This window comes from Buteo buteo, chromosome 2 (genome assembly GCF_964188355.1).
Source record: "Buteo buteo chromosome 2, bButBut1.hap1.1, whole genome shotgun sequence".
In the NCBI taxonomy this organism is placed as follows: domain Eukaryota; kingdom Metazoa; phylum Chordata; class Aves; order Accipitriformes; family Accipitridae; genus Buteo; species Buteo buteo.
Window position 1 is genome coordinate 27900446 of NC_134172.1, and position 25331 is coordinate 27925776.

General features: G+C 38.4%; 1 protein-coding gene across 3 annotated transcripts in view; it reads left to right on the plus strand.

Moving 5' to 3' along the window:
• PPP1R9A (protein phosphatase 1 regulatory subunit 9A) overlaps positions 1-25331 on the plus strand; it is a 145532-nt gene that overhangs the window by 67899 nt on the left and 52302 nt on the right. For all 3 annotated transcript variants that reach the window (XM_075049523.1, XM_075049515.1, XM_075049532.1), the window contains exons 3-5: positions 12573-12705; positions 13219-13339; positions 18209-18313. In XM_075049523.1, coding sequence (XP_074905624.1) covers positions 12573-12705; positions 13219-13339; positions 18209-18313 — 359 coding nt within the window. The remainder of the gene's footprint in view (positions 1-12572; positions 12706-13218; positions 13340-18208; positions 18314-25331) is intronic.

The window sequence follows — 25331 nt, forward strand, 5'->3', positions numbered from 1 at the left end:
TACCAAAGGCTTTAGATTCCTTGGAATCACAAGCATTTTAATCGACGTAGAAAAATACCTGCTTGTACTAGAAACTAAATAAATACCCTCTGTAACATGTGCCACCTTAAATTGGGGGATTATGTTTACCCTGTACAGAAGGCTGGTTGAAGGGCTGTAATATCTAGTGTCATACTTAAGCTATGCTTCAACTCGTAAGCCCTGTACTTAAGTAATGAATACTCTCTGCACTGGCAGTCTGGAAAGGAAGAGTTTAACACATCTCTGAGTTTTTCTTGATAGAATATTTCTTAATAGAATATAATAGAATTTCCCACAGTCATTTTACACCATGGGACTATATTTAGAAATCCAATCTCAGTTGAGGAATTCATTAAGTAAATTTTTCGTTATTAAAAAAAATAAAAATCCAAGCATTTCTTAATTTAAGATTTTTGTATGAACTTAGTTATTGTGAAAGGTGATGGTGAGACAGCTTTAGAGATTCAGAAAGGCTCCCACTACAGTCGTGGTGTGGAACTGCATTTGCTTATTGGGCCTTGGTCTGAGCCAAGGGTGTAGTCTTCTGGTTTCTGGCACTGGAGATCCTTCTCCCTGGCTCACTCAGTCTTTGCTGTATCTGCAGCATTATCAGTAAGACTGACAATTAGTACCAAATGCAGTAGCTGCTAGGAATGAGACAATGAGGGATTCATAAAAAACCTTCAGGGCCGTTGCAACTTTGTACCTCAAAAAAGCAGAATAGGATTTGTACTGATGACATAATATTGAGAAAATTGGACACCACATCAGACTGTTTCCACCTAACTCTTTTCTTCCACCTCTGCTCTCTTCTCTGCCTTAAGTAAAGGGATAGATAGCAATGTGTACTATTTATAGTACATTTTTAATATTTATATTTATATCTCTATATAAAAGCATTGTATTCATTTTTAGTCAGATTACAAAATATGTCATAAATTTGCAATTAAACTAGAGTTGGATGAATTATCTCTGCATAATTTATTCAGCAAATATTCTAAATTAATGCCTGTGATCACTTTTTGTGCCCCTTCTTCCCTTTGAATCATTTTCTTAACAGTTTTTATATCTGTAAATAAAAGGAATTGCTTGTGAAATTTTGTTTGTGTAAATTTACTTTTAGTAAATATGCAGATTACACAATTTATCTCTGCTGAGATTTATTTTAAATAGAAATAAGAATGTTTTATGAACAGTCAATATTTTGTTTCAGGTGTTTGCCTCTGAGAACATTTGTGATATTTTTACTCTGTGTTTGGACATCTTGACTTGTAGGCTGAGGGAGAGTGAGATTGCTGAGAGAAGAAACACTGACGTGTTGATTCATGGTGGCATTGCTACTGTATGGCAGGCTGTACTAATTGGTACCAGAAGCAGCATTTATTCTTGGCCAGCTCATGTGTCACACTCTTGAAGGCAGAAGAAAAATAGCACCCTCAGTTACGATGTAAATTGGCAGCAATGCAAGGATCTGGAAGAAATACTGCAGCAGACTCAGGAATAAATGTCCAGGGACAGAAATTGCAACTTTGCTTCATGCTCCCCTATCCATTTGGACTTGTTTAGACACCAGAGGTCCAGACTCAAGGCTGTACTGTATTATAATTAATTTGTCAAACTCAGCTCACTATGGATATTCTTGTTTGCATCCTTATTTTCATGTTCAAAGATACAATGAATTCTTGAGCATGCTAGTTTGTTACCTTGGCAATAGAGGGGCTTGCCAAAAGAGTGATGAAATATATTTGCTGTCACTTTGGAAACAAATTTTGTTCTTAAATATTCGTGTTGATATTTTTATAATTTTCTGTATAGCGTGGTTATCGATGTGCTCTTGTTGCAACTACTTCTTCATTCTGCTGGATGGAGACGCTGTCAAGGTGTGGGCAAATGTTTTTACTTTGCCCTGAGACAGGAGTGCAGTTATAGTCAGCAAAAGCCATCCAGGTTTAAAGGTCAGTACTGCACTGCTGTAGGCAGTAATGTGTTAAATTGCTGTACCTAAATCTCTAATCTGTCTGGGATCTGTGAAAGAAGTCTGGCAGGAGAGACTTTCTTTGGAACCCTGAGCTTTATGGGAATGTAATACAGTGGAGCTTGTCTCTTGGCTCTTTTCCCTGCAATTGTCAAGCTACTGTCATGAAAAATACAAGGGGTTTTTTTCCTGATTTTTATTCTCTATTTCTAAATTGTGGATTACTGACCAAAAATAGACAGTAGAAGATTTAAACAATGGCGAAGTAAATTTTTGTCAGTAACTTCCAGTAATACAAAGTAGAGTAAAAAAAAGTCAAGGTCAGGGCAAAGGAATGAATTTCGTATGAAGTGTACCTGTGAAGTACACAAAAGTTAAAAAGTCTCCAAGGGATTTATATATGATCAGTAAGACTCAGGTGTGTCACTTCACTGGTCATTTATTCATCCATTATACTGTTGCTTCCAAGCTGCTGCCTTACAAAAATCAACCTACTGCCCTGGAAGATTTAGACCCAGGTCTGCAAAACTCATCAAACAGAATTCAGTGAAAATCATTTAGCGTGTACCATTAACGTAACAGAAAACCAGGACAGTATTGGAACTTTGCATTTGTAATAATGGTCATGACAAAAAAAATACTGAGAAGGATGGAAAGAAAAAAACCTCACAGAATTGTAACCAGTCACTATATGCAAAGAAATCAGGAATATTCAGATAAGACTATTCAGGTATCTTTGTCAACTCCAGGCTTCAGTGCACGATCCTGCACGATCCTGCTTATTAAAACAAAACTGAGACATGGCAATCCTAATAGCTGTGTAAGTGGCGAATTCCATGCAAGATGTGTATTGATACCAGTGAATCTTTTTAAGTCTGACCAGGGTGACCCTTTCAGGATAAACAAGTTGAGTTACTTAGATTGCCTTCCATCAAAAGGTAAGTCTAATGTTCAGATACTCTACAAAGGGTTGCATGCTGAAAGCATGGAAAATGAGTTTAATAAAAAAAGAGCAGATAACTATTCTCAAATTTTTTGTGTTGAAGTAATTCAGTATTTGCCAATGAGTGAACTGTTTGGGGTTTTAGGGTTGCCATGGGAAAATAGCTGAAGTTTTTCCAGGATCGGTTTGGAGACATATTTGCTCTCAACAGCCTAGAGGCCATAATTTGTTGCCTGTGTAGAAGAGAAAGAAATGATTCATGTTATCTGTGTTTCTCATGACACGACATTCCTGAAGTTTCACGTGAGTAGGATTGCCACTCCAAAGGGCAAGCCTCATCTATGAGGACTTGTGCCCATGGGGGAGAGTTCAGTCTCCTCTTTTCATTTTTACATTGTGTGCTAGATCAAGATCATGAACAAGGACACTAGGTGTCGTATAATGAAGAGTCCTGAGTGTTTATGGGACCAGCATTCCATTTTGTATAGCTTCTTAAATATTTAAGTATTAATTTGTTTTCAAAGGAGCTTATCTTGTTTTCAAGTCCCTTAAAAAGTATGAAGACATGGTGATGCAGGTCTACAGTCCCACTTGTTTCAAAGAGGCTTTGGACTCTAAATCCATCCTAAATGGATGCAGCATGGGAAAGTTCACATGCTGCCACTGCAAAGTTTATTTTAGTTGGAGTTGCAGCCTACAAGAAATTCCCTTTCAGCAGGAGTTTGCTGTCACTGAAAGCACTTGGAGTAACTCATTCTTGAACTGCAGGACACCTTCTCTCTGTCCCTGGTATTGAACTGCTGTTGGCAATAGTGGTGAGGCAGGCTGCATCTTGGATGGTTTTGTTTTGTTAAATGTTTTATCGAAGTATTGTCCCAGCCCAGCGCTAGTTGCTTTGCAGAGATCTCATGTTCCAAAGTCTTTGAAAGAGGAGCGTTGCTGGGCAGTGGCTTTGAGTGTAATTAGCAGGTGACTGGAGTTTATCTGTGATGGGCTAGCCTAAGACTGGGTCAGTGATATATGCTGTTGTGGAGGTAGAAGGCAGAGGCTCTGAAAAATGCACTACATTGAAAAAGCACAGGTGAAGTCAGAGGGGTATCTGTTCATCCCCACAAAGGAGGTAGCGGCTCTACTGGCTCACTGAAGGAGTCAAAACAAGAGCTGGTATCTGGAGAACAGGAGTTTCTCAGAACTCATCTGGTTTTTGTAAGACCTGAACTGATGGATTATTTTTTTTCCAGATTGGATATTTTCAGAAGGTAAAGAGTCCCTTCATAAAGAGTGAGGAAAACTCAACCTAAGAAAAGAGCATCTTTTATCTCCTCATTGATCCTCCTTAGAGTAGCACACACAATATAGAATGCTTTCGGCTGCGAGAGTGTTATTTACTACTGTAAAAATTTTTACTTATGTTCTACTTTACTTATCTAAGTTAAAATTTAACTTACCTTCAAGGAGCAAGGTTTTAGATAGCACTAATATGAAAACTTAGTATTTTCAGAAGATCTTAATCTCCTTTGTCATATAACACTAATCTGTAATGACACAATAATAGCCAAATAATGATCAGGAACATTTTTTACATTCTTAGAAATTACTCTATAAGAGCAGGTCTGTATTAGCTTTGGTTTTACTCCTCAGTAGCAGGGCTTATTTTTAGTTGCTAATTACTCTGACCTGTCTTAATTAACAGTAACAACATGAAGTTTTCACCTGGGGCACACATCTCATTTCCGTCAACAGTGATTTTGTATTTTTCTGCTATGTAGACAAGTAGTGACGTAAATTGTAACAAAACTAGTACATCAGCAATAGAACAATTACAAACTGAATAAATAATAAATTATTCTAGGAAATTACTTAATAAAAGCAGATGTTTTAAAGAAATCACACCTGAAACTGGGCCAAGTAGCAGAAAGACAGGGTAAAAATTGTATTTGTACACAGAAAATTTGAGATGACCGAGAAAAAGAGAAATCTGAAAATTTGGCCTTCTACTTGATTTAAGGTGCCAAGAAGGCCACATGTTTATACCAGTATGTCAGTATTGAGCTACAGAGAACTAAAATGCTCAGGTAAGGGATTTGTAATGGAAGAGCAGTTTGATGCACTGCTATACATTAGTGCATCCTTCTTAGAAGGACTTGAGCATTTGAGCTGGGTTACTTTCAGTCCCTGCAGCCCCTCAGAGCTGAAGCAGTAGGACCTTCTGCTTTAAACAGCAGTGAGTGCAGTGGAGAGGTCAAAGAGAGTGAGCAGGTATCGCTGATACCAGGAGATGATCCATCAGTACCACCAAAGCAATTTCAGTTCCATGTTTGGGCCTGAAACTGCACTGTATAAAATTTAGGATAATAGTTTCAGTGAAATGAGCTTACAGGTGAAGTCTGCCCGGTTGTTTAACTAATTTTACTGGGAAGCAAAACCACACTCATGTCACAGGTCTAATGAATGCGTGTGATTAGTCACGCATTTTAATGCATGTGTCCCACCAGGCAGTGCGACTGTGGCACGGTTTGGGGTTAGCATCAGTCGGGTGCTTCTTCCCATACACAAGCCAGGTGCAGGATGCGCTGTGGTGGATGGAGCTGTATGGATGCAAGCTGAGATGTGTTGATGCTGCTGCAGGACAGTGACACTATGGTTTTTTACTAGACATGGTCTTCATGACTATTCCAACAGAAAGAAGACTTGATAGTGTGTGCTAGTTGCCTACAAGAATATCTAGAGATAATCTTTTCCAGTTAGTATCAACAAATTGAACAGTTTGGTTGTGCAACACTGTAGGTCGGTGTCATGTCCATGAACATGTCTGATTCTTTCTATCGTGTCTTATGGCTCTTCCTCACTTCTCTCCCCACAAGAGAATTTTTCATCCTTGGTGGAGGAAGCCCAGCAGTCCAGTTTAGGATATTCGAAACGAGATGATTGTAAAACTGCTCTGAAGAAATTGGCAGCTACCCTGCAAATGTACCTGTTCCTCCTCACAGAGGACAGGGAGGTGCTATTGCATGGTGTTCTAGACTTAAAGACTTCTCTAGACTGAGATAGTACTGATGGTATCACCCATGACTTGTAATGTTTTTCTGAATATCCTATGTCCAAATGACTGACTTAGCCACTATGTTTCCTTATTTGGATTCTTGCTAATAATCTTGACAAAACTTGTCTGAAATTCTAGCTGTTACTGTAATTAATAATAATGTTTCTGATACAAAATATTTATGATTTCCATCCATGTCTGCATTAAAGACAACCTCTGGGTTTTCATCTTTCCCAATGTCAACAGGGTGTATGTGGCAGAACCAGCCAAAGGAAATTTTTATTAGTTATTATAATTAAGGTTGCCAAAGGATGTATCCATAGTTTCAGGTTGATTAGCTCCCTTTAGTGTTTGCATTTCTGTTTTCTCCAAGTTTCAGTGCAGGACAAACAAGTTTATTCACTTGAAGAAGAAGATGGGTGATAGGAGAGATTAGAGTTTGTGCTCTAAGGTCCATGCTCTCCAAATACAGACACTGTCTGTGCCAAGTTTTGTTCTCTCCACATGAGAGAGTCTTCTGTGACTCTCCTCCAGCAAATACACAGCACACCTGGAGATGATAAAACTATAAGGTACTTCTGTAATTATTCACCTTCCTGCATGGATCATTGCACAGTAATGATGTATGGCCAGAAGAAGACCTGATCATTCTGAGGGCTTCTCAACAGGATAAACAGAGAGATGACCTGTTTGGTTGCTGCTGCTGTCTGCAAAGAAGGCATGGAAAAAAGGTGTTCCAAATTTTTAAAGTTTTAAAAATGGCACACAAGAAGGCTAATAATACCGGTTACCACTCTGGTAGAGCTTGTCATATGTAGTAAAGCAAGCATCATGCACTAAAGCAGTGAGCATTGGGTGTTCCTCTGGGAAGCCACATTCAGTCCCTTTACAGTATGTGGCTGCTGTTTCTGGAACCATGGCTCCATACAAGACCCAGGAAACCCAAATTCTGGCCTTGATCTTGCCTTAGTTGCCGTGAAAAAAGGAGAGGATTTTGGATCATCCCAAGGCTAATTGCATCGCTTTTTATACCTGCAAGTGTGCCTGAAAATCTCAATTCTCCATGATGGGACAGGAGATGCCTCTGATAGGTGTCTTTGGTTGTTCTTGCCCAAGGATGGTGATGAAAGGAAAAGAGGAGGTAGATAGGTTGTTGTGCAGGTTTGAGGAGAGGTTTCAGCAGTGTTTACTTTTCACACAAGCAATACCAGTCTCTTTTGCTGACAGGTGCTATCCTCTGCTCATTGACAACTCTGCATCAGCTAGAGAGTACTTCTGAAGGTTAATCAGCAATGTCAAGCTCAGCTTGTTGGTGGCCACCAGCAGCACAAATAGTAATGGCAGTGATGGAGCCAGAAGCACAGGTTGTAATAACCACTCCATGGCCTAGCATCACTTTCAAAATGGCTTCTAGCACACCAGGGTTACAAAACCTTTACCGTGAATTTTCAGAAATAAGAAAATGTTGGGGAAAATTAGTAGTTTATTGGTCTTATATGGCATCATTATAGTGAGGTAGTGGTTGTGATGTCTACTCCCCTCCCCAGAGTGGATTGCAGAGGCATGACTTGCTGGCAAACGTTCACTGTAAGTATCTGTGCCATGTTTTGCTGCGCTACTTTCCTGTGATGATGGTGGTGATCCATCTCGCCCAGATGGCAGGGTTGTATCTTAGGTGCTGTTTTTGCTTTCTGAAGAGGCATTATGGCAGCATAGCAATAGCGGGTGAAAAGCACGGTTTTGTAATTGGTATTGCACAGTGATCACCAATGTATGTTGGCTGTGGCCCCTGATGTGGAATGACCTCGTGTAATCAAGAATTGGGCATAAGAGAGACTATTTATGTGTATGTTAGACTTGAGTAACTGAAGATGTGGTAGAATAGCTACTGCAACAAGGTACCATCCACCAATACACCATTCTTGCATGGTTCTTCCTCTTTGGTGGCCACCAGGCATTGGAGGGGTAAAAAGCATAGACGGCAAGGCAGTCAGCAGCAGCTGAACCTGGGATCAGGTCTTGTCCTGTAGCACAGCTTGCAAAGACAGTATATGCATGTCCAGTGTATACTCAATATGTCTGGGACTTTCCTAAACACATCAGATGAGACAGTTTTTATGTTGCAGAGTTTATAGTATGTAATGCTAATAACATGGTTAATGTAGCACCAAGCTGGCTAGCCCATGGGGAGGATAGCCCATGTGATTCTTCATAGTTCATCTCCATTTCGACTTCCTTTAAAAAAAAAAAGAAAAAAAGAGTTGCCACTACCTTCTGGTTACTGCCAGCAAAATTCTGATTCTTGGTACTTGAGAGCTATAAGAAAATGCCCCAAACTTACAAAACTTGTCCTTTTTCCAAGAATAATCAGTTTCCATCTTTCCGGTCTTACTCATAAAATGAAGTATTAGAACAAAAATGTTGGGTTTTTTTCTGAATTAGAGTCTGCAACATATTTTTATAGTTAGTGACATGTCTTTTCTAGATTGTGCTCTGTCACTGGTCTATGAAAGACAAGCAAGTAGTCATGTATGTGTATGTATAATTTCTGGGTGCCACCCAGAGTGCCTAACAATAATACCTGCTTCTTAGATCATACAGTTTGTCATTATTTTGGTGCTGGATGAATCATTGATGACTCTTTTTCTTTCACTTTAGAGAAGACAGAAGTATGTTCTGTTAACAACAGTGTTGGACTGAGCCCATCAGTTCTTCGGGGTTTGCTTGTTTTGACATACACATTGAGCGTTAGTATCCACTAGGTTGTCACTGCTGATGGTGGCCTTTTATTTCCACTGTTGCTGGTTTACAAGTGCTGTTGTAAATCCTAGTAAACGTCACAGGTGAATTCCATGGAAACTTTTTTTTTCCTAAATACTTGGAGAGGTACAACCAGAGATTAAGATGATGTATTGGATTTTCCTGGAAAAGAGCTTTATTTAAGTAATGGCTCAGTAGACCTTATTGTAGTGGGTGCTTGGCCAGTATGATGGCAAAACCAAATCTGTTAAATCACAGGGAATGGGAAGATTCCCATGAGTCTGAAATCCCACGCACACTCTGGGAAACACAGTGGCAACAGATGTGGTAAAGTAGGTCTACTTAAATCAAGTTAACCATACTTTGAGGAAAAAGTTATAACTTTTTTTTATTTTTAGCAAAGTAAAATCTTGAGTGACAGTTCTCATGACTGTACTGAGCAAGCAGTTCATTACTGTGGTGGATAGACTGTTTCACAAAGAAAGAAAATTTCCAAGCACAAATTTTCTTTTCTGCATTTTAACACCCAGAGATGGATTTAATAGAATCAGTCAACCATTAAATGTGATTGTGCAAAATGAGGTAAATGACATACAAGAATATCTTCCTTCTTCCCCTAGTCAAAACACCTGTTGAAGGCAGTGGGCAAGATCATATGACCAGTGTACAAAAGATGGTGAGTTAATGCCAGGTGGGAAACCTAGACTATTTTACCCTGATGCTATCAGTGATAGATTGAATGCTTAGGTAAGGTGCTAGATAAGAGTGGCATGGTATATTTGGAGACATAATGATAACTGTATTCACCATCAACAGCATCTTTAGTTCCCTTCTCATGTGCAAATCTAAATATTCCAAAACAGTAAGCAAGATCCAAGAAGCCATCTCTTCTGTCTGATCTGGTTTAAGAAAGATCATACCAAACAAGAACTCAATATATGATTTGATGCTTTGAAAGAAAATTATCCTGAAGCATATCCAGTCACTTTGCAACAAATCTGAAACTGCTGCCACAATATACTAATACCAGTCATTGAACAAAAGGAAAAGAATGGGGTCAGTTAACATGATGAAAAGGAATCCAGAAGTAAATATACTCATTTTGTAGCATAATTTTTCCCTATACCTCACCCTCATCTATTCTTTGTCTTCAGCAAGCAATATTTCTCTGCCTCTCTTACCATCCTTCAACAGCTAGTGACTGTATCTCCATTTGCCTTGATAACATCCACCTATGTTCCACATTTGAAACACAGGTCTCTCTTGTCATGTTGGTAAATGAGACAATCCAAGCTAAACTCACAGCTGTTGGTTTTTTTACCCGTACTTGCTTGCATGACTGCTGCATTTCAGACCTAAAGGTTTGTGGTCAAACCTTAGCTCAGTAATGCTTTAGTTGGGTCCAGCTCTACTGATTGATCCTTGGTTTGGTTGGTATCAGCATAAATGATGTTGGGTTTGGATATGGAACCCTTAGTGGGCATAGTCACCTTTGACAGCAAACCACAAAGAAGGGAAGCTGCCAGGGGAGGTTACCGGCCAGCCTGCAGCAGGGCTTGTCGTTGGTGTTGAGTGGGCTCTTCTGCCTGGTTTGGTCTGTTCTTGTGTCAGGGTAAAGAGGGTTGCTGTGAGTTGTACATCTCAATCAACGGGTAAATGGGATGGCTTTCTGTCCTGTACTGGCTTCTTTTTCACTACATACAGGCTAGCATCGTTAGAGCTGCGGGTTGTTTTCTAGCTTGGTATGGCCTACACAGAAAATCATGTTAATGATTCTTCCTGTCTTCGAGTGTTTTGAGAAGCAGCAGGCAGGGGTGCATAACATGAAGAAGGCTTTATCTTCTGTAAAAGAGGTCTGTGAAAGACATGGAGTAACAAAAGACTTTTCAGAACTCTTCTGTTGGGCTGTTAAACAGGTATGGACACTCTCCATTTTCCATTTTAACTGGGAGTTCAGACACCCAGTGGGGTTAACAATAGGAACAAAAATAAATACATCGCTCAAGGCCTTTACAAAATACCCAATGCAGATGCAGTTACTGCATCCACACACAGAAGCTTAGGGAAGGAGTTGAAGGTGATCACTTACATTTTGGAGGGGTTGGTTGTTTGCCCAGTTTCTCCATTTGTGTGTTGCATGGCCAGAACTTGCACATAGTTTTTGCAGGTTATTTTAGACCAAGTAAATTGTTACATTTCTTTACACTTATTTCTGCATCAGTGTCTTTTGTCCAATCTTATACATACTAAAGCAGCATAAAATGTTCAGCAGCGTTGGACAGCGTTTAGTATGTGACTTATTTTAATTAGGTTTTGGATATATTTATGAAGGCTTCTTAGGAGCATGATTTAGTTTAAAAAGCCTTTTTCTTGCATCAATATCACGAAAAATGAATGTGAGAGAGGTTTGTGGATTCTTGTAAAACCTTTCTCATCTCAGTCTTCTTGAAAGAGGCAATTTATTAAGTGTTTCACATTGAAGTAAAATACAGGAGTTAAAAGTTCCACAGAGTGACTAACATCTTTTCTGTTTCAACCACTCACTACTTTATATAAAACTGGGAGGTTTTTTGCGGTACCTTTGCAGTAGCCATAACACCGTTACTATACTTACGGTAGTATTGAATAGTATTTTTGTATTTCAATTTTAATATATTTACTATTAAAAGAAATTAATCTGTACTGACAGGTTTTTGGGCAGGTGAAACCTCAGGTGGAAATGAGCCCAGCTCCTGGCATCGCATTGGGCAGCAAGCTGGCATGCTTGCTCCAGGGGCAGTCGTTGAGGAGCCCCCAAGCAAGGCTGTAAGAGAGCAGACTTCTTGAGACCTGAATATATGTTTTATGTTGTAAGAAAAACAGTGATACAGAAAAACATGGCTACGTAATTGTATCTTCTGTAGGGTGCCTGTAAAAGAGGAAGAGGAAATATGGGAAATTGTTTTCCTTTATTTGAAGTAATGAACATGATATATGCATGGGACTGAAGTTTGGTAAAATTATTACTGCTAATGCATATTCTTTCATTACTGCCAAATATGGACAGTTAAGTGAATTAAGCTGGCAAACTCTGACCTTTAAAATCTGAAAATATGCTTTTCCTGGCTGTTTGAAGTTACTCAACATCTGAAAAATCTCTGATTGAGGGCTATGTTCATGCAGAAAGTATGGTGGAAAGTAGCGTAAAGAATATAATCGGGTTAATGCAGTCAATGTTAAGTTACTGCTTTAGCGATAAAATAAAGCTGTAAACCTGGTTACTTAAAAAAATTCCCATGGCTGTGTATATCGATCTCCTAATATTAAGTTAATACATACTATGGAGTATGATGTCTAATGGTATCCATAGGCAGCGAAAAATGTACATTAGAAATCTTCAGGTCTAGCTTTGGTTAGATGAAAGCAAACTGGAACTTTATTAGGAATAGGGACCGAAACAGAGATTGTATACAGATCATAATTTCAAAGTATTCTGCTTTTCGTGTCTTTACTAATCTTTACTAACAGTTCACTCTTAATTAAGTTGAATTATGTGTTTTAAATATTGAAATGTATAGGCCAACTTAGTCATTCAAGATCTCCTTCTGCATTTATAATAGGAAACAATAAAAATGACTTGTATTCAATTTATTTTTGCAACCATACTTCTGCTTTATTTGAATGAAAAAGCACAAATGCAAAAACCTGAAATCTGAATGAACGGGAGAAATTTGTCTTTTAAAAGCCTTTTCAAACTCTGCAACATCAGAGCACAAGATCAGTATCTATTCTCATGAGATGGCAGTCTTTCTAGAGTAGATAGTTGAGTGATTTTTGATTTGTTTCCACAGGTTTTCAATACATATTCCAATGAAGACTATGACAGGAGAAATGATGAAGTTGACCCAGTGGCTGCATCAGCTGAATATGAACTCGAGAAGCGTGTGGAAAAGCTGGAGCTCTTCCCAGTTGAACTAGAAAAAGGTATGGAGTTTGTGTGCCATTTCCAGTTCCTGTGACACTGATCTACAAGTCTGAGGAATTCCACACATGCCTACAGAGCCTGTCTTGAATTTCCATGAATCTGTTCTAGTCACCTTGGCTTTTTGGATTTCAAGAATTTTTCGATAAGGAATTAAAGAAGCATTTCAGAGACATGCAGTTCTTTATTTCCCTAAGGGAATTGTTTTGTGTCGCTCCATTAACACATGGTTTTACACAGTGTTTGATGCAATGTTTTCATTCTCCACTAGAAGACAAAAAATCTTGATTGTTGTTCTGAGCTCTTCATAAGGGTGAAGGTGATATAAGAGTGAAGGTAGTATTTTTTGTGTATAATTAAAATGGTAGAATAATAAAGTTTTTAAAAGGAAGCAAAAGGATATTAATGTTACTGACATGGAAAATCGGGAGGAACCAAAGCATAAATGTTTATCTACCAAATAACTATATAAATCAAATGTAAGAAGTTTCTGCTTTTGCTTGCCTTTTTCACAGATGAAGATGGACTTGGCATAAGCATTATTGGAATGGGAGTTGGAGCAGATGCAGGCCTTGAAAAACTGGGAATATTTGTCAAAACAGTAACGGAAGGTGGGGCAGCAGAAAGAGATGGCAGGTAAACTACACAGCATTTGGAAATTTTCCCAGCAATAGTTATTATGAATTATGGTTTTCATAGGAAAGAGTTGTTCACTTAATGTATGTCATGATAAATCAAAGTTGTAAAATTTGGAGGCTTCATTGGTAAGGTCCAAATACCTGATGTGGTTATGAGAAGACACCAGTTCGGTGCACTGAGTTTTACCTGTTTAAGGAGAAGAGATTTGCCAAAGATGTGTCTTCATGACTACTGAAAACCCAGATGCTTTAGCGTGAGTAAAGCTGGAGTTTCCAAATTTTGTGTTGAGCTCCCACGTGTTCTTTTGTCTTCAAACCAGCTTTAAACAATTAGTACTTACGAAAAAGAGTTCTGCTCGGCATTTGATTTAGGAAAATAATTAGAATATCTGAATGCTTAAACTCTTAATAAATACACCCCCTTTCAAGTTTACTAACACAGGCTGTTACTTCTTATTATGCAGTCTTCTGTTCCAGAGTTCAGTTTTTACCCCTGCAGCACCGAAAGTACATTAATCAATTGGAATAGGAAGCTGTACCATAAATCTTGCCCGCTAAAAAAATAAATTGGTGTTTGTCGTCTTATAGGATGCTCATATAAAACCTGGTTGCTTCTAGAATTGCTTATTTGGTATGTGCAGGTTTAAGAATTCTTTTTGAGCATCCAGTATTTCCTATCATATGGGACAGAGTTATCTTTGTATTACACAGTACCTGCCACAATCAGGCCAATGTTTCTCATTAAAAGTTAGAAAAACACTTTACTATGTAGTCATTTAATAATGAAAAGTATTCTTAAACATCTTCCAACCCATATAATTTGTTGTTTTGTCCCAGTGCATACCCTTTGTAAATTTGCGTGCAAATAAAATATTACTTACCTGATACATTAGCAGTTAAGTCTACTTTTATGCATTCTCTACTTTTTTTTTAACCATTAGTGATTTGTTATATTAGTTATGAATAATACCAAACACAAAAAAAGGTAGATGGAGTAAGAATAAACTCTAAAAAGTTGATGCTGTCTTCTAAAAAATGTGTTGCAGTAACATGTTCCTTATTGATGAACACCTATGACTTTTCAGCCAGACAAAAGGTTGTTCTGCTGTGGAAACCCCATACAAATTAAATCAGAAGGCTGTACATGGCAGGGGATTGCAAAGTTTAATAACATTGCTCTGAAACTACTGAGGTATACCGTCTTCCAGATTGGGCTTGCAGGTATCTTTACAGATCTCGGCAGTAAGATACCAGGTTGAAGGCCAAGTACTGATTTATCACAGGCTTAAAAATTATGAAGGGAAGTGAAGAAGCTGACACCTCAAGATGTCATGACTTCATCCGTTACTTTAAATTTAAGTGAACGTTTTTCTGAAAGGTATGCTTGAGCTCAGCCAGAAGGCATTAAGCTCACGACTGACATTCTGTGTGAAGTTCTGTGGTTGAAAATCAGAGTCACTCACTACTGCTCCATGAGAATCTGTATTTTCTGTTCGTCTCATTATTCACATGTTTGAGTGGGTACAGAAGTTAATGTTCAATCACAAATCTCTTCTTTCATTTCCCTAGATGGCATCTGAAAGGAGCTTGTCAGCTGAGAAGAAATAATATCTTTCTTTGACCATTCTAATACTTGTGCTGGTTTTCAACTGGCTGAATGTTCAGTCAGCTGAGAAATAGCCCTCTGATTTTCTCTTTGAGAGCCTGACTGATCATTCACTTGGGAAAGGGATATGTAATCCTCTCAGTCAGGAGCAGCCGGTTCTGTAATAAAGTGCATCAACTGTAAAGGGTCCTGACTTCATCTTTGTGAAAAGCCTAGTTAATCATTAACACTGATAGCAAAACAAAGTCTCCTAACAGAAAATAAAACTATATTTCAGTAGTTTCATCAGATACTCTGAATAACTGCATAGCAATCTTCAGCCAGGCTCTTCTGAAACTACAGTTTAAAACATTACAATATCTGTAGGATAACTCCCATCTTTTATTGAAAGACCCATCGAATTGTGATATAAAATATTTGCCTCCCATGGAAACCCAAGATCTGTACAAAGGGGTTTCTCAGTGATTGAGCACCACTGGCTTGATTCATGTTGCTGCAAACAAACAGGTGGTGTTTAGTTGTCATATCGAAAGGCATTGTGTGGCAGTATTTAACTAAGGAGGGTGCTTTGAGATGAATCCAAAGGCAAGCATGTTGATAAGTAATAAGAGAGATTATTAATAGTGTGTAAAATATGAAATCAATCATTAGGCTGAATATGAAAAATAAATTCTTTTCAAATTATTATGGTGATGAGTCATTCACATTTTAAAGTATTTTGATAATATTGAGAACAACAGTTTTGAAATATTACACAGTTCTTAACTTGAAAAATACTCTAAATATTGTCTCTGCAGAGGTTAAATTTTTCAGTTGATCGTACAGAGCAGTAATTATGCAAGTAATTTGTTCAACTTTAGTTGGTTCACTTCTGCAGTTGCTACTTCATTGAAGTGCCGCTTCACACAGGCAGATTTAAGTCATAAGCATTAGAAAATAATTGTCAGAAGAATTACCAATTTCATTAATGATAAAAGCAGTTAAACGTCTATAACTTGGGCTTCTCCAACCTGAGCCTAATTTTTCATTCATGTTTGAAATTAGATTTGAGAGACAGAGGAAACCTAGAGCTCTTGGTGGAGGGGGCTCTAAAGGGAAGGCTGCCCAGAGAACATGGCTGTGAGGATATTTTGGTCTAGGTGGTGCCTGGGGTGGCTTGTCTGGGGGGTCAGGGCTACGCTGCAGGTACAGAGCTACGGTGGGAGTGGGGCTGGAGAGGGGATGTCCGAGGAAGGGAAAAGTGGCTAGGAGAATATGGCTGTGAGAGTATTTTACTCTGGGCAATATAGAATGAACATGGCAACAGACAAGAAACTCCTTTTTTAATTACATGTGATTATATAGTTTGAATAACAATTACGTTAATGGTTTGTTGTTTGATATGTATGTATGTTTATATATAATGAAAATATATGTATGTATAGAAAGAAAGGAGGTTTGGAGAACAGTGGCCATAAAAATAAGAGTTGAAAATGAATTTACGAGCTGTACAAACAAGAAAGAAGGAGATACAAAATACACCTGAAGGACAAATGGAATCAGACTGAAATTGCAGCAGATCAAGACAGAGCCACTTACGGAGTTGTAGGCAACAGTTCTTTAACATGATGTTTCATCACCTGAAATACTGTAACTACGTATCTGTATGAACACTGCTAGTCCACTGCATAGTGAAGTATGTAAAGTGTTGTAGCTAAACTGCTGTCCTGGTTTCAGCTGGGATAGAGTTTATTGTCTTCCTAGGTAAATCAAGAAGGAATCTGTTCTTCCACAATTTAGGTTTCAGCCAAGAGGGTGACCGCTTCCCTCTTAGTGGGCACCAACTCCTTAAACTTCTTTTCTTGGAACTCCTGTGGCCATCTGACTGCACCTCATTTTTGCTAAAGTAGAAAAAAAACCAACTAATTTTTACAGTATTGAAATACAATAAATATTAATGTGATTGGTGTATTTATTAAATGCTTCAGTGAAAATTGACATAAAGTTCTGAGATTAAAATGCCTGATACTATTTTCAAGATAGGAGTTTACACACTGTAGCAAAGATCTTTTTTTCAGTGAAGGGAGATCCTGACCAGAACACAGTGACATTCTGTGGCGTGAGGCTGCCGAAGAACATATCTTGTATTTCTTACTCATCAGTGGAGTCCAAAGAACTAAAGATACTGCTTGAACACCTGTAGAACTGCAGACCATTGCCCCAGACTTGACAGAGAATTCGGTGCTCCAAGTCAAAATGCTTATGCCCTCTTTTGAAGTCTCTGTTGTTCTCTGAAAAGAAATCTTGTCACTAAGATATCCTAAGATATTAAATACCTTAATGTAGGTATTTTCATATAATTTAAATGGGATTTTTCCATAGCTGTTTCTTCGTTCCTTTGTAAACTAATCGTTTGGATCAGTAGCATACATGTAAGTACTTGAAAATTGCTCCCTTTGACAAGTTCTGAATGTGGTTTGTTTTGGTGGTTTTTTTTTAATTTTTGAAACTATAGGAGTTTGTGCATTTCTAGAGGACATTTTAGTATAGTAGTCCTCCTTCCAAGCATTTGTAATCCAGATGAGTCCAATGCCTGCTCTAGGGATTTCGTAGCAGTGTTTACCTCAGATAAAGGCAGCATGTTTTTTATTCCTCCTAACTTTTCCTGCATCAAACAGTGTATCGACTGTAAATAGGTGTTTGGTTTCAAAGAGAGAGTCCTCATTAAAACAGTCCAAGGTATTATTGTTTTCGCAGCAACATCACACTTACACTGGGAATTCATCTTTTTGGAGCAAATTAGATGAAATATTTTAAGAGAGTAGGTCACAATTAAGTCTGATGCACAAGCTCTTTTCTCCACAGATGAGCAGGTTGTTTTAGTTAAATACTGCATTTTTTTTCCATTAGCGTGAAATACCAGAGCTATGTCTTATGCTGTATTTCAAGATTGGCTTAGGAAAGAATGATATAAGAACTGCTCAAGTATCTCATTTAATTTAAGTCATATGACAAATTCAAGAGTTTGTGTTGCTGTACTTATATACAAGGAAAGTGACTGAATGATTGATGCTATTAATTGTAATGGTAACTTTGAAGCTGGGTTTATGAGATGTCTGCATGGAAGGAATGATGCATTTTTCACAATCACTTTACAACTGAGTTTTTGTTTGAAGTCTTTGTTTAAAATCAAACTAAAAAGATCTCTCTGTGCTAAGTTTTGCTGAAAATTCTTCAAGAATTCATACAATTATTTATATATTTTTATTTTTCCCCTGAAAGGATCCAAGTGAATGACCAAATTGTGGAAGTTGATGGCATCAGTCTGGTTGGTGTTACGCAAAATTTTGCTGCAACTGTTCTTAGAAACACCAAAGGGAAAGTCAGGTGAGTATTTTAGAAGAAAATAAATTGTGATTGAATACTTAAGATTACCTGGCTTCTTTCACAGAAGTGTCAGTATGCCCAGGTGGAATCAGAGTTTTTTGGCCTCTTTGTGTCTTCTCTGCTTTTATCCCAAGACATGGACAAGCTATGGTATTACAGATTTTGGGTTTGGCTTAGATTTTTAAAATATGACCACTGAAACAAGCTGAAATTGCACATGGAAGATGACTCTTCACTGGTCTAGACCTCCATGGACCTCAGACTGTATTAGCTGGAGTGACGAAGGTCATGGGTGTTGGTCAGATGGAATCTGTGCTGCCACTGATCTCCTCCCTGCTCTTCTACTGGGGAGACTGGCCACGTTGCTGCCCCAGGGTTGGAGGAGTAAGGTAGGGAGCAGTCTGGTACTCGCAGATGCCACCTCAGCACAGAAGAGAAGAGATGACTGGATGTAGTAGTGTTAAACAGCTACCAAATCCCAGTATTAATTCATTGAGCTACCTGAGTCTCTGCACCATCTCTGAGTTTCTCTCTGTTCCTATGCTGTGGTTCATTGAAAGGCATCCCTGTAAAAATCCATAAAATAATGAATAGGCTAGAAAAAGTAACATATAGTACAAGTAAAAATCTGAACTAATATAAATACAAAACTGTAAAATGTTTGTAAATTAACAAGAACAGTGTTTCCCTAGAAATTAACTGTTTTGCCACTTAAAAACCTATGCAGTTGCATAGCTATTCTGTTTAATAGCTTATTAATTTCAGTAAAGATTTAACTCTACAAAATAAATCAAAAAAATCTTCGGCATATTGCAAAGCCACAGCCATTCTGTAGTCACCCTTTGATTCTCTCTCAAAATCCTCTCTAAGGAATACAGCTGAATTCTTTAATTAATGAGTTCAGGGCTGACTTCTTTTGAACCGTGACTAAACTACTGGTGGTAATACATGCAGTCCCCCTCAGATGGTGGTGCTATATGCTGGCGTGCATAGTTCCACTATATTTCCATAGCTGTTCCTGCACGACATTAAGGAATAATGTTGGGATGTGGATTCTGTGAAGAATCTTGGGGGGTAGTTTGATCAAGGTTTTATTTGAAAGAGGTTATTTAGGAAAAAAAGGTATTAGAAATTGTAGTGTAATTACAAGTGAATATATTTTTGTGTAACATTTACAGTTTTAGTTACATCAGTACTATTTCTGCAAAGACTCACATATGCTGTGAGTGTTCCTACTGACTTAACTATAAAAATGAGTATATACTTCATTAGGTTTTCTGCAGAGTTGGGACATTTGAACATGAAATCCTTATGACAGAGAATAATGTCTTCCTGTGTTTCGGTACACAGAGCAAGTGCTATGTATATTTTATGTTTGATGTTTTAGCTCAAAAAAAAGAAAAAAAGAAAGTGCTCACATAAAACATATGTATTATGTACATTTATAATTGGCTTAGTTCATGTAATTATTATTACGTAAGTTACAGAATAGAGTACTTGCTTCCATGGAAAAATAATGGGTTTGGAGGAAGGAAGAAACATAAAACTATTTTCATACAGAATGCTCCCAGAATCTTCTCTTGGAAAGTAAATTACAGTCAGACTGATTGCAATCTAGACCCTTTTGTTACAAAATAGTGGACTGTAAAAAGTATTTATTCATTGTTGTTGAGCTCACATTGTCAAGTGTACTATGTATCCTGTGCACTGGGATCATTGGCTTCTGACAGCTCTCATTTATCAGAGAGAGATTTGTGAGCTTCTACATTTTTCTTTGTAAGTAAGCTTAAGATATTGAGCTTTCAAGGGAAAAATGACCCAGTGCATTAGTGTCACAACTAGATAAAAAACCCTCATAAAATAATATTAAATTAAAAATAAAATTTGAAATACATTATAATATGAATTATAATATAAAATAATATTAAAATAGTATTAAATAAAATATATATAAGAATCTATATGCACACCGGCATACTGTGTGGTTAGCAGTCTCTTACTAATGTATATGTCTAATTAGAGGAAAGGAATGGGTAGAGTTTGGTGCAACTCCCCCCTTTTTTTTAATTTAAAACTTCATGGAAAAAAACTCAGAAAGACTACTCTTGCCCTTTATGCAGGCCAACTGAGAAATGCATGATTTTTTTCCTGGTTTGTGGTAGGCTGGGAGCGAGACTTGACGAGATGGCTAAGCATTGTGTGGCACAGGCTCCCGCCTGGCTTCTCGTCAGGTCTTGGACTGTTGAATTGTCTGATGCTCTGCTAGCACTGATGAACTGTATTGGTTTGAGATACTCAAAATCAGAAATGGTTCCAGAAAGCTGGTTTTTTGAGACAGAAATTTCAGGGTGCTTGACATTTTGGTTTCACTGTAGGTTTAAACATTTGCTTGTAAGGTAAGCGAGAGCTAATATTGATGAATTTAGATATGAAAGAAAATTACATATTTTTGTCTTGCTGTATGACAAAAGAGCCCTGCCTCCTGCTTGTTTTGCGGAGAGAACAATTGTTTTCTGACAGATCCTCTTTCCCACTTAAACCTGTGTTAGAGCTAGGATGGAGAAATCCTTCGCCTCCACCCTCTGTGGCAGACAGTGCTCCCCTCTGCACCTGAACTGCTCCAGAACCTGAGGGACAAAATAAGAGGATTTGCTGGGGCAAAATCCCTCACTTGCCCCCAGCTGTCAGCTCCTGCCTGTTGGCAGTGCAGGGAGCGATGCTACTGACGTCTGAGTGCACCATTCCCATGGCAGCTGCCATTAATAATCTGTGTCACTGTGGGAGGCAGGAGCAGTGGAAAAGGTTGTTGCTTTATAAATACCTTCTGCCATTCCTGCGGCGGGTGTCCCAGCTGAACTACAAGTGTGTAGGCAATGTACAGTCGCACACCCCACCTAATTCAAGGCAAGGCAACTTCATGAATCCTTCTCTCACAGGTGAAACCACATACATACTTACTCTCATGTCTCCTATTTAATAGTGTCAGTTTAATGGATTGTATAGAACTGCTTTAATAAGCATAGTTACCTTTGTGATCATAGCATAAACTGTGTGTAGTTTTGTTCTGCCTGGTGTCCTCTATGCACAGAGATTTGTGTGCGTTTCACTGGCATTACTTCACATTTATAACCCACAGCATTACATATACACAATTGTTTTGTCTTTAGTCTAGTCAAAGTGCATGCTAGTTTTTGTAGCAGGGCTTATTATGTGACATCAGTTGCAATGAAATGAACAGAATGACAGTAAAGCTACTTCTTAATTCTTTGCAATAAATGCAGTCAATACTTCTTCAGGGAGCTTGCCTAATACCGATGCTTAGTGATTTATTCTTCTCCTTTGAGCCTTCTGAACACTTTGAATGATCCTGACAGCAGAATTCATTGACCTAGAATAGATTTTTGCAATGTTTCTGCCAGAAAAATGTATCCAGACTGTCTGTAGCTGACACAGTAAAGAATGCGTCAAAATGAAGACGTGGCTTTTACCTCTTGAACTGTTCTAGGTGAGGGTGAGAGGCGGGGAAAGAACAGCAAATATAAGCTTCTATGATTATTTTATCCATTGTTTGAAGCATTGGACTATTCAGAAGAGTTGTCATACAATAATGGAAGATCATTGACCCAACCAGTTTGGCTTCTCCAATGATAATAAATTCAATTATTCTTTCTCACGATGTTTTATAGGAAGATAATCAGCATCCACCAGATGTACTCTGGTAGCCTATGAGACAAAGGAAAGAGAGGGAATTCTTTCATAATCCCAGCTGGCAATCAGCTTCTGTTTTTAGGGATGAGAATTAGTGTCCTCGTGACTCTAATCTGGCAAGTACAACTATGAATGCTATTTCAATTGATGTAAATATCAAGTCGTCTTTATAATTTTGCTTAACTATTTAGTTTACTAATATCTCATATTAGTGGATTTCAGAATTTGATTATATGCAGGAGGGGTTTTCTTTTGAAATTTGTGTTATTTTTTGATATTGTTGAGTGTCGCCCCTGCTTTAAGATTAATGGATCAGTCAGAGGGCAGCGCCAGACTAATATCACTAATTGTTCTGTGCTGCTTCTGACCCCATTTAGGATGTAATCCATCAACATGAAGTTTGCAAGTGGTGCCTACAATCATAAAAGATAAGATAAGGAGGCAGCTTGACAGTGGGAATCCTATCCTGTCATGGAGCTTCTCCTATGTTATTTTGCTTGCAGTCTTCTCATGGACTGTGGTGCTGAGTAGCAGATCTGAAGTTCTTTGAAGTTGCTTGGGTGATGTTGAGCCTCTGTGACCCCACCCTTTCCCCCTGTTCTTCATCATAATGAAAGGGTGCTAGGGGACCCTAATGTCTTCACCAGAGAAAGGTCACTTGGAGAGTTGTATGCCTCCAGGGAATTTTATTTTTTCTTGAACACACCCACAAGAGAGAAAATCTAGTTCTTTTATGGAGAAAAGTTTGTCCTTCTACCATACTTACCTAGTCTCTGTCCCTTCTAGGAACAATATGGGAGCTTTCAGTGGGGACTGCACTTCTCTGCCTCACTGGATACAAAGATTCGTGCCCATGCATCTCTGGGAAAAGCGGGGTCCCAGGAAAGGAGGACATGGTCCTGGGAAGACTTACTGCATTGATAAGTAGAAAGGGTCTTGCATGAGAGAGAGTCATCAGAAAATCCCAGTCCTTCGTATGCTGCTTGTATGCCTTTATCATTATTGCTTTCCTCTGAAAGCTTTCTTTTAGGGGAGTTAAACAAACTCAGTGTTTTACTGGAGAGGCGAATTTTAAATTCCATGTCCTCCTTCCATATCCTGTCGTATGAATGTGACTAAGCATTTTCTTAGCTTTCCAAACTGTTGCTAGGCACTGAGCGGATGCTCTCATGGTGCTTTCTGAGTCAGTTCTTGAGTTTTCAGGGAACCATTCAGAACCTGTGCAAAACCTGTTTGGTTTCTCATGATTTGCACGACGTTAAAAGTAATTAATTGTATTAATTCTAACCTACCATTGAGTTTACCAGTTTTTGTTTAATTAAGTTCTACTGAAATGCGTCAAGGTCTTCCATCTTAATAAAGAATCTAAATAATTAGTTAGCAAATTTCACCATGTTTAATTAATTTTCTAGATCATTGAAGAGTAGGTTCTAACAATAGCAGTGTAACTATCAAACCCTGGGGCTTTCCACTATTAACTACTCTCTGTTCTAATAAAGAATCATTTATTACCATTTTTTTGTTTTTTCTTATCTTGATGGTTTTAATTCAAAGCAGGGCTTTGTCTCAACTCCCACTTCCAGTTCACAGCCTAATTTCTTTCTCTCTTACTGTACTGCAAATGCAATCTTTCAGACAAAAAAAGAAGTTTTTGCTTTTCTTTTAGATGGCTCTTATACAAGGAGTAGTTAAAGGGCAAAATGTGAAAATACTAGCTTCTTAATTAACACCAACTTGAGATGTCATTTATTCCTTCTTCAGCTAATTCCTCACCCCATCTTGAGCTGATTTTTTTCTGGAAAATATACTGTCTCAGAAAATAGTATTTGCATGCCTGCTTTTAGTTTTGTTTAACATCACAACATCTGGAAAGCTAATTTATACAGTCGTGTCTTTGCAAGCACTAAGACACTATAGAGGACAGATGAAGTCAACCACAGGATCTAGCCAGCAGCAGTATACCCCGGTGGGAATGCTGTTTGCTCACAGTAACAGTGAGCAGCATAGCTCTATTTTTGTGACTCCTTCCCCTAGATAATCATCTCTTCTTCTAGTGCGCATGCCTGTACAGATTTTCTGCTGCTCCTTCATACTTCCCCTACTTATGCTTTTATCCTATTAAACAGCTGTGTCCTTTAAACCTTTCCAGGCGTTCTCCGTACTGTAGATCCACGTTGCGGAAGAGCCAGGAGAGATTTGTACTGCTTCTCAGTCCTGGGTAGTGAGACAGGACCCAAAAGCAAAAGATACCACACTCCATGTCCGATTCAGAGAGCTGGATTATGTTGTCTTTTTTCTGGCTGGGGGTGATGGTTTTGTTCCTTCTTTCCTTGTCTGTTTCTTTTTCCTTGAATCCAAGTGCCAGAGCTGAGGGGAGAAAAACAAGAGGAAAGAAAAGCCCTTTGCTCTGCGATGCTGATTGCTGAGCTGGGACATCATGAAGGGCTGCTTAAGAAGCCATGTGTGCTTGGTGCACTTTCTGCTTCTTTGATAAACCTGAATCATGGACCTGCAGATACTACATTCATGGTGCCTTGTAGTGCCAAAATAGTGTAAATTGCTCCTGTTTATTCCACTACGGTTATACTGAGAGATTCCGTGATATGAGCTGTTTTCTTCCTCATCTCTGCAAAGAACTCCGACACATGCGCTGGTAATCATTCTGTAAGACTACCAGGAGTAGCATGCTGAACAATGTGAAAAATTACTCATGAGTACTGTGACCCCTTAGCACCGGTGAGGTAAGACTGCATTCGTCACTGCTTTGCTGGTTTATATTCCTTGACTGTGCCTGTTGTAGTAGATGAACTGTGCCTTGGGCTGTTCTTCAGCACTGCGGCCAGCTGGCACCAGAGTGGTTGGTGCTCATAACATTAAACTTTCTTACCTTTCAGAGCAGGGTGGCCATATCCAAATTGCCCGCTGGAATATCCAAGCTAACTCATAGCCTTTGCTAACTCCTGGACTGTGTCTCAGTATTATTTGGTAGAATATTAGTTAGCTTGGGCCAAGCTGTTCCAGTGAGACTGTTTCAGTGATTTAATGGTGTAGATGATCAATTACTAGTGCTTGGGAGCATTCCCTGGCACTGTTTAGTTTACTGGCATAAATGTAGTCCCTGTGTCCTGAGATCTTGCTAATTTGAATTTTATGGCAAGTTATTTCTCAAAATGTTTGCACATTTGGACAGGAAATTATATGTTTGAGCGTGAAATATATAGAGAAATCTTCATTTAAAAGATTTTGACTAATTATAAACCATTTTGCTAGATGTCTAGAGCATTGTTTTTAAAATTAAGTGTAACATGAA